This window comes from Borostomias antarcticus (assembly GCF_949987555.1).
Source record: "Borostomias antarcticus genome assembly, chromosome: 20".
Classification (NCBI taxonomy): Eukaryota; Metazoa; Chordata; class Actinopteri; order Stomiiformes; family Stomiidae; genus Borostomias; species Borostomias antarcticus.
The window spans coordinates 3,665,514-3,675,547 of record NC_140253.1 but is presented as its reverse complement, the minus strand read 5'-3'; the positions used below and the strand labels follow the sequence as shown (position 1 = coordinate 3,675,547).

At 47.7% G+C, this 10,034-nt stretch overlaps 3 protein-coding genes across 3 annotated transcripts; all 3 read right to left on the bottom strand.

The window, feature by feature from the left end:
* Positions 1-263: 263 nt before the first annotated feature.
* On the bottom strand, positions 264-1,583 carry LOC311322398 (natterin-4-like; the record flags this gene model as incomplete). Its single annotated transcript, XM_084454463.1, has 1 exon — positions 264-1,583. The coding sequence occupies one exon, from the start codon at positions 1,581-1,583 to the stop codon at positions 264-266; it is 1,320 nt and encodes a 439-aa protein (XP_084310589.1).
* Positions 1,584-3,159: 1,576 nt separating this feature from the next.
* Positions 3,160-4,446, bottom strand: LOC311322397 (natterin-4-like; the record flags this gene model as incomplete). The annotated part of the gene is made up of 1 exon (XM_084454462.1): positions 3,160-4,446. One exon carries the CDS (start codon positions 4,444-4,446, stop codon positions 3,160-3,162), a length of 1,287 nt encoding a protein of 428 aa, XP_084310588.1.
* A 4,120-nt stretch (positions 4,447-8,566) lies between these two features.
* foxe1 (forkhead box E1) lies at positions 8,567-9,709 on the bottom strand (the record flags this gene model as incomplete). The annotated part of the gene is made up of 1 exon (XM_084454255.1): positions 8,567-9,709. One exon carries the CDS (start codon positions 9,707-9,709, stop codon positions 8,567-8,569), a length of 1,143 nt encoding a protein of 380 aa, XP_084310381.1.
* Between the last annotated feature and the right edge of the window lie 325 nt (positions 9,710-10,034).

Genomic DNA, 10,034 nt, shown 5'->3' with positions numbered 1-10,034 from the left:
GCACTGAGTTTTTCTCACAACCAAAAGTGCTTTATAAATAAAACAAATTATTATTATTATTATCTTCTGCGTCAGAAGCAAGTAGAAGCAATGGGCTGTTCCCAAAAATCTAAAACCTGCCTTAAACCCCACCCACCTGACCATTTTATAAGTATTTAAAATCACTTGAAATATTATTTTGTCTAAATCAGTTCCATACACACATCAAACTACTGTTGGTGATTTAAGATATTGATTTGAAGTGCCTGGTCACTATGTCATGTTTAGCGACCACAAGGTGCAGGGTTGGGGAGGGGTTGACAGCGCTCAGTCACAGCTTCGATCTCCCCCACCTGGATTCCATGGTACCTCCCAGACACTGTGCCGGTATGGACTCTTCCGTCGGTATAGTCTTTGGAGAGGCGTGCGGTGAATGGGACGTCAAACTTGAAACTCCTCCCAATCATCTTCACCAGGCAGGTGTGGTTGGGCGGGACCTTGATTTTGACCGTGAGTGAGTTACTCACAGTCTCTGTGAGTTTGCCCTTGAGAATCTCTGTGACGTTGCCCTTGAGAGTCTCTGTGAAGTTGCTCTTGGTTAAGGTTTTGTCGTTGGAGTCATCTGCAGTTAAGGAGAGCCCTGCCTTTGTGACGACCGTTGAGACCAATGGTACGGAGACTTCCACAGATGTGGATACGGACGCAGTCATGCCAAACCTCATGCGGTCTCTGGCGGCGGTCTCCCAGGTGCTCTGCCTCTCGGTGTCCTTCTGAAGCTCAACCTCCTCCTCTATGTCGTGGCAGTTATGGTTGCTGGTTCTCGTCTGGCTGAGCACGGTCGGTTGTTGGGATAACATAGCCAGTCTATTAACTTGGTACTGCATGTCGTAGACCTTCCTAGTGTACTGACCTGTTTGGTTGACTACTAGGACATCAAAGGGTTTAGGCCAATAGTCAACCTCCATATCCTTATTTGGTAACACTAACAGGAAGGTCATATCTCTATTTGTTAGTATATACCCAATGCCATAGCGATTCTTTCCAAGTAAAATGATACCATAGGCGCCGGACAAGATTCCGTTGTCGTGTTTATCGTCACTTTCATACGTCTTCCACTCCAACAGCTCGATGTTCTGCTCATTGACCAAGACCTCAAACTGCGGTTCTCGGTTCACGTTCTCATCCCCATACATACAGCGGTTGAAGCAGTACGGGCCTTTGGAAGGGTTGTAGTAGCCACGGAGTCCGAGACAACGGTCAGTCAGGGGACTCAGGTGACTCAGGGGAGCACAGATGTAGTTCTCTCCTGTTTCAGGTATGAAGACCTTAACAGCCCATTGAGGCAGAGAACCGTTCCAGTGAACCCATTTGAGGTGCTTGCTGTCAATGCCCTTGAGAATAGGGTATTTGGGACTCGGAGTCTCTCTCCACTGGCGTCGAGAGCCTATTGGTGGCGCCGGCATCGTCTCTACCGTAGTCTCGACCGTCTTAATGACGGTTTGCGATAGGTGCACGTCGGAGAGCTTTGGAAGCTCATCTTGGTCCATACCCAGAACACATTGCTGCAGAAAAGTGCAGACGACCAACGCTGGAAGAAGTCTCATGTTTTCACCAAATGAAGGGCTTGTGTGTGAACTTGTCTTCTCTGCAGGATGTGTTTGCTTCTCCACAGCGAGTCAACCACTTTTTAACTCATAGCCTCGTCAATGATTCTAGTCCCTGTGTGTACCCACATTCAGACTTTGATCAATTTGTCTTTGAACTCAATGTTCTATTTTGTGTCTATGCCATGAGGATTGGACAATAACTAATTTAAACTATTTGTTCTTTTTTGATTTTCTGTCCAAGCTTCCTGTCCCTAAACTGCCCCCCATGTCTTATTTGTCCTTTGTCTTTATTTCAGCCCTCAAAACCCACCTGTTCACCAAGGCCTGTAGTTAGTTAGCTAGCTAGCTAGCTAGTTAGTTAGTTAAGTTAGTTAGCTAGCTTAGTTAGTTAGTCTCCGACTTGTCTCTTCCTGTCGCTTCCTTGGGTCTTTTGAAAGGTGCTATTATTATTATTATTATTATTATTTGATGCTTGTTCTCTGTCTGATGTGTTAAGCTTCACTGTTTGTTTATAATTTTTCCATGAAGGTTGCAACAGTCGTGTCAAGTCTCCATGCAAGCCACTGACCGAGCCCATGAGTAAGTGAAACGCAATTATTATTTATTTTTTTTCACAGCCAGCAGCTCTTGGTTGCTGATGTTGTAGTTTCCCCCCACCACCCCCCACAGTCCCCCCACCCTCAGAGATGGGTGTTCTTCATCAGAAGCTGAGTGAGGAAGAGGAGGATCGTACTGGTCTGGAGAGGAAAGTCACTGAGCTGTCTGCCACTGTGTCGTCTTCCCTGGCCTCCTACAGCTTCCTGGAACAGGCCCTGGCTGCAGAGACCAGCAAGTGAGTTCACCCTGACAACATGGGGCTACTGCTAGTCTGAGAGTAATGTCAATGAATACCTTATAATGACGCTTCCAGGTGAATTTGTCCGGTTCTGAAATGACTGCATACTTTTTGTTATAATTCATCTCAAGCACGACACACACATCTGCTAAAAAAAAGTATGATCTTTAATTTTGTACTGTATTAATCAAGTCAGAGAAAATCAACATTCAGACTTCCAGAAACTGAGAACATGCTTCTCTTGAAAGTAAGTGTGTAATAGAAACTGTTACCTCTGCCCCAACAACAGTGCAAGGCGATGGGTAATGTTTTTGGTGGCTTGTGTGCGTTTGTGTGTTTGTCTGTTAGCAGGATTATGCAAAAACTACTGGACCGATTTTCATGAAACTCGGTGGAGGGGTGTAGAATGGGCCATCTTAGAACCCTTTCAATTTTGCCGTGCATAGAGCCACGGAATGCATTCAGGAGCGGAGGTCTGTGCTCTGTGAGCACCATTTCTAGTATTTAGAATAATTTGAATCAATTATCTGTGCTGTATATGTCTAGTCTGGTACAGTACAATGGAACCAACTGTTCCCAAAACCTAAACATGCCTTAAACCCCACCCACCTGACAATTTAAAGTATTTAAAATCACTTGAAATAGTATTTTGTCTAACCCTAACCCTAACCCTGTTCATACACACATCAAACTGCTATTTGTGATTTAAGACATTGATTAGCCTGGTCACTGTCATGTTTAGTGACCACAAGGTGCAGGGTTGGGGAGGGGTTCACAGCGCTCAGTCACAGCTTCGATCTCCCCCACCTGGATTCCATGGTACATCTCATTCACTGTGACGGTATGGACTCTTCCGTCGGTGTACATCTTGGAGAGGCGTGCCGTGAATGGGCCATTAAACGTGAACTTCATCCCGGTCATCTTCACCAGGCAGGAGTGGTTGGGGGGGACCTTGATTTTGACGGTGAGCGAGTTACCGACAGTCTCTGTGAGGTTGCTGTTGAGAATCTCTGTGAGGTTGTCCTTGAGAGTCTCTGTGACGTTGCTCTTGGTTAAGGTTTTGGGGCTGGAGTCTGCTGTGAATGCTGTTATAATTAAGGCAAAGTCTGATGATGAGACCAACGGTACGGAGACTTCCACAGACGTGGATACGGACCCCGTCATGCCAAACCTCATGTGACCTCTGGAAGTGGGCTCCCAGGTGCTCTGCCTCTCGGTGTCCTTCTGAAGCTCAACCTCCTCCTCTATGTCGTGGCAGTTATGGTTGCTGGTTCTCATCTGGCTGAGCACGGTCGGTTGTTGGGATAACAAGTTCAGTCCATCAACTTGGTACTGCATGTCGTGGAGCTTCTGCGTGTACTGGCCTGTTTGACTTACAACTAGGATATCGAAGGATTTAGTAAAGGTAGAGGAAACCCGGCCGTCATTTCGTACAAGAATCGGGACGTCTATATCTAGGAATACTAGACACCCGATGCCATAGCGGTTTTTCCCGAGCAAAGTTATACCATAGATGTTTGAAAACATTCCGTTCTCATGGTCACCCACACCTTCATACGTCTTCCACTCCAGCTGCTCGAGGTTCTGCTCATTGACCAAGACCTCGAACTGCGGGTCTCCGTTCATGTTCTCAGGCGAGTAGCTGCAGAGCTTGAAGCAGTACGAGCCTTTGGAAGGGTTGTAGTAGCCAGACCGCCTGTGACAGCGGTCAGACAGGGGAACACAGATGTAGTTCTCTTGTCCTGTTTCAGGTATGAAGACCTTCACAGCCCATTGAGGCAGAGAGCCGTTCCAACGAACCCATTTGAGGTGCTTGCTGTCGATGCTCGTGAGAATCGGGTTAGGAGGGGGTCTACGCCAGTGGCGACCCCTGGGGCATTTTGGTGGCGCCGGCATCGTCTCAACCGTAGTCTCGACCATCTTAATGGCTTGCATGCGGGTGATCTTTGGAAGCTCATCTTGGTCCATACCCAGAACACATTGGTGCAGAAAAGTGCAGATGACCAACGCTTGAAGAAGTCTCATGTTTTTACCAAATGAAGGGCTTGTGTGTGAACTTGTCTTCTCTGCAGGATGTGTTTGCTTCTCCACAGCGAGTCAACCACTTTTAAACTCTTTGCCTCGTCAATGATTCTAGTCCCTGTGTGTACCCACATTCAGACTTTGATCAATTTTTCTTTCCAACTTAATGTTTATTCTTTCATTTTCTGATAGCATGGTTGCCAACTAGCATGTTATTTTGTGACTATTCTATGAGGACTCTCTTCCCCAACACTATTGATATGATATCACGATATCCAAGAAAAAAAATCACATTTTAGTAGCCTGGAATAGCTTTCCCTCCCTTTGTGAACTTGAGCCTGCTCCACTCCCTTGGTCAGATCTCACTAGCTGCCAGTACAGATGGACTGTTGACAGTGGAACTGTCCGTGTCTGGCAGCTATAGACAGACAGACGGACAGAAACCTGACACAGGCAAGCAGACTGACAGGCAGACAGACAGAAAGGCTGATAGATGCATAATCAGGCTATTCTCCATACTTCCACCCCTCTGTGACAGGGCCAGGGAACCCGTCTTTCCGTCCGTACCTGTAGACTTTGCTCTCCGTTCCAGACGTAGTGAAGAGCTGTGAGGAGCTCAGGAGATTAGCGGGGTATATCGGATAAAGAAGTTCTTACTGTGTTTGTACATACATACACCCGGGTGAAATAAAGTGTTTTTAGGGAGTCCCGTTCCGGCCGGAGTTGTGCCAAAAAAAAGGACTGCCTGCCGAAAAACGACTGCACCCCCCTTTCTCAGGTTAGCAAAGTCTGACATTCACCCAGTTCACTGTGCATCTGATGAGCTCTGCTGGGGCAGCCCACATTACAATTTCATCAGATCTACTTTTTTTTTTTTTTTTGTTAAAATCATTCTTACCTCTCTTTGTAAAAGTTTGTATATTGAAATAAATGTTTTAATACTGCGGAATTCCTCGTCATGTCTGAACCACTTTGAGCAAAGGCAGACTTGCTCTACCTATAGTATGTTTGGGGTGTGTTTCATCTTGCTTGTTGTCAGACCTCCACTGGAATTTGGAATGAGTGTATTTCCCCTCATTACCACTAGATGGTAGTAAGTGCAAGGCCACTAGCACAGCATGTCCAAGTGGAATTAGTCTACAATTGATTTGAAACTAGAAATGGTGCACAGAGCACAGACCTCTGCCCCTGAATGCATTTCATGGCTCTGTCCATGCCAAAATTGAAGTTGTTCTAAATAGGCCCATGCTACACCACTCCACCGAGTGTGATGAAAAGGGGTCTGACAGTTTTTGCTTCCTAGTCCAAAAAATGAATGGAGGTGAATGGTCGGCCCGGCCTTGTTTGGGCGGCTTTTGGACCCGCCCCGTAATTCAGATCCACTCCAACATTTAATGGGTTCTAGGTTGACCCATGCTTCACCCTTCCACCGAGTTTCAGGAAAATCGGTCTAGTAGTTTTTGCGTAATCCTGCTGAAAGACGGACAGACGGACACACGCCACCGAAAACATGTCCCTGGGGCGGAGGTAATGACTTCTAATGGGATCTGCTGCAATGTTATTAGCCTACTGTACCGCTGTGTTTTTACAGTACATCTGCTTGGGTAGTTTATTTAGATATTATATCACTAGGTAATGTAATTGCCATTTCTTATTGAAAGGGCAGTGTACAGTAATACTGTAGCCCTACTATGTTGATGAAATGCTGACATTCATGCTAACATAATTCATACTGAATGTCCTCAGGTCTCCTTGTCGAGTCTTGACAGAGAACAAGCATTTAATTGGTTGTTGTTAGAGAATCCTCCATTACCGCACGCACCATCAATTTGATACTTGACGACCGTTTCACTCGACAAGTAACGTTGCATTTCATTTGACAGGCTAATGCGCGATGCCCTCGCATGGCGACTCGACCTGAATGAACGCGTGCTCGTGTGCGAGGGACCAAAAACGCTGTAATTAATCACATCTGCACTTGCGTCGACGTGATTCGAATGAAACGCTCTGATCTAGGGCTCATTTTCTCTCTTCGTCATGCTCATCGCTCCTTATGCCTCACTGCTCCTCAATACTCGCTAATTTTCTCTATCTTATACATCTGCAGAGATCCTGGGCTGTCTGACAGTATCTCCGCTCAGCTGTGACAAATACCTCCGTGTCTGGGTGTAAAATCTCCTATAATTGTAAAGATGATTAATCTTTGATCCCTTTGTTTATTTTTGTAACTGACAGGGACAGAACACAGGCTGTATTTGATAAGAAGTTTATGTACTGTTTAGTCCTGATTAAAATGGACCTTTGAATTCAGGGTGTCTTGAGAAAATGTATTATGTCAACTCACTGGTATTTTTGTGGTGTCAAGTCTGTGGGCACATTTAGTGGCCACTCTGCTTTACCTAATAAAGGTAATGGGAACATGAAATTACCTCAGTTTATTCTGTCAGCAGCTTCGCCTGCGTTCAACTCTAACTCCACAGGTACTTAGGTATTTCACTCATTGCAGTGCACAAGGTTTAGACTGATGCCACAGATTAAGATATCAGGTTCCAAGTCAATTCATTTACTTGATTGCTGGATCTCTAGGGTAGATTAGCTGGGGCTTTCTGTCTGAGTGCTACAGTGATGTCTGGACGTGATAATTGAGCCGGACACGGTGACTGGTACTTCCCAGGCTCCAGACTACACTTCAAGCTCAGCTGAGCTGAAACAGGGAGGGGTAGAGGGAGAGGCCCAAAGGAAGGACCTTCAGATATTTTAAGTGTGTTTTTCTCTCTGAGGAAGATGTCAAGATGCATGCGAAGCTGATTTTTGCAAAGATTGCAATGCCTGTTGTTTTGTGATGCAAGTTTGTGGTTGGATACGTTTAGTAAGCTATGTGTTGGGCTGTACATTGTTTTTTTAAATAGCATGTATATAAAACAGACGAATTGGATTTTGCATTGTAAAATGTTTTACACTCATGGACACTGGATCGATAGAACAATTTTTAAATCATTCTCTGTAAAGGTGCTGCAAAATGAGGAGGATAATGTTGCAGACCCTAGTTTAATAAGCTAAAATTATTATAAGTATTGAATTGAAGAATATTATAAGTCTGTCGATTATGATTTGATTTTCACATTTAATCTGTAACCTATTAAGAATCAATAGTTTTCCTAAACAATTAATGTACAACAGCATTTTTAGTAATTTAAATCAAATGGATGCAGTCAACTGTTATATTGTTTCCGTAAATTACACAGATCGAAACCAAGTGCTCAAGTGATTTTTTTTCCACAAAAGAATCCTTTATCAATTAAAAAGCATTTAGCACAATAATTTACAGTTTCAAATCCATCAAAATTAAAACTTAACTAAATCACAAAATTAAACCAGCACATATTCCACTCATGAAACTAGCTCACAAACCACAGACATGTAAATGATCATGCTTTGAGTTGAGCACGACAAAACCAGAGTTGTGCGTCGACGGCTTTAAACTTAAAATTCAAATCTAAACCGTAAACTGTGTTATGTTCTTGGCAACAGTTTTAATTCACTTGCCAGCTGAAATATGTTGACAGTTTTTATCGTTCTGTCTTGACAGAACAAGTGTTTAATTGGTGGCTGTGGAAACTTTCTAAATAAAGACACAGACTAGTTGCTGCACTTCGTATATGTGCTTTTATACGTAGTGCTATGCAGCCCCCAAAATCTCACCCGCATCGAGCACGGTTACCGTATGAATGGGATTTCATTCCTCGGCATATACAGTATGCAATTCAGGACAACTATTACAAGTACACTTCAAATCCTAGGACAAAAATCCCACTTCGGTTCCAGTCCACAAGTCTTTCTCTCTCTCTCTCTCTCTCTCTCTCTCTCTCTCTCTCTCTCTCTCTCTCTCTCTCTCTCTCTCTCTCTACAACAGTCTCACGCCATCACCTTTTATATAAAATACTCTAAGATACTTTAATAATCCCTGCGGGGGAAATTTGGGAACATCGTCACATGCCAACTGTTCTTTATTAACAGGGAAGGAAGGAGCCAGCGTCCTTATCGACCTGTTCCTGCTCCCAACTGCCGCTGCATTTCAGCTGCACATGCGCCTTTGAATTGTCAAATAAGATCCAAACAGCGCTCAGATGGCAGACACGAACCTGTCCATGCTCCCTGAGTACGTGGCGTGCCGGAGGTAGGCTCCAGTACCGGCCATGGCGCCGGCCGTTCCGTTGTACTGGCCGAAGGAGCCCAGCTGGGCAGGCGAGAGCCGCCCGTAGGGATCCATGGAGTCTCCAGACCCGGGGGTGGTGGAGTGGAGCCTTCCCGACCCACAGTATCCCTGGCTGGGCCCCTGGGGGTAGGACCCCTGGGGGTGGGGGTGGTGGTGGTGGTGGGGGTGGTGGTGTCCGTTGGGCCCGGCGTAGGCGAACCCCACGTGGGCAGAGGAGCGGGACAGCATGGCCCCGCCGCAGGACTGGCTCTGGAAGGCCGGGGGTCCGGCCAGGCTGCAGGGGCTGTGCCCCGCGGGGGCCCCCTCCGGACTGAAGCTCCGGGCGGGCTGCTGCATCAACTCCGGCCCCTGGCTCCCCGGGCCGCTGGAGGCCGGCGGGTGCCCTATCAGGGTGTTGATGCTGAACATGCGAGGGTGGGGCTGACCCGGGCCGAACCCCGGCGGCGAGGGGGACGGGTAGTAGGCGGACGACAGCTGCTGGCCGTAGGCGGCCGGGCCCACCGTCGCCATGTTGGGGTAGACGGAGCTGGCGTACGCCGCCGAGCGCGCGATCTGCACCGGGGCGAAGACGGGCGACTCGTGGTGCACGTAGGACGAGTAGGTGGCGAAGTCGCAGCGCTTGAACCTCTTCCTGCGCCGCAGGAAGCTGCCGCTCTCGAACATGTCCTCGGCGTTGGGGTCCAGCGCCCAGTAGTTGCCCTTGCCGGGCCGCCCCGGCTCCCGCGGGATCTTGACGAAGCAGTCGTTCAGCGTCAGGTTGTGGCGGATGGAGTTCTGCCACTTCTTGGAGTTGTCCCTGTAGAAGGGGAAGCGCTCGGTGATGAACTTGTAGATGCCCCCCAGGGTCAGCTTGCGGTCGGGGGAGTTGGCGATGGCCATGGAGATGAGCGCGATGTAGCTGTAGGGCGGCTTCCCCCTCTGGAGGGGCCTCTTCCTCCGCCGGCCCCTCGAGCTGTCCTCCGCCTGGGGGGCGGGGGTGCCGGGCGCCGCCGGGAGGGAGGTCTCCGACGACGGCGAGTCTTTCTCCACTTTCACCACCGGCATTGTCATGGACGGAGAGGGAGAAGGGGGGGGGGGGGGTTTCAGCGATGTCCCAAAAAGAGTTGAGTCTAGATCAAGATCGAAGGTGGCGTTTCTCTATCGATGTCGACCTGTCGTCGTGTCTGAGCATCCGCTCTGCGGCGTGTCGTAGGAGGAACTTGAGAAGAAATCCCACAGGGCAGGCATGCCCCCCGATCGGACCCCGGCAGGCTAGGTTTGTCGGCAGCCCTCGTACCTCAAAGACTCACTGTCCTTTTGCGTCCAAACATTAGCAGTTCCGCAGAATTCCGTCCCGTGTCGAAAATATGCTTTTTTCCATAAATCCGCAGCGACG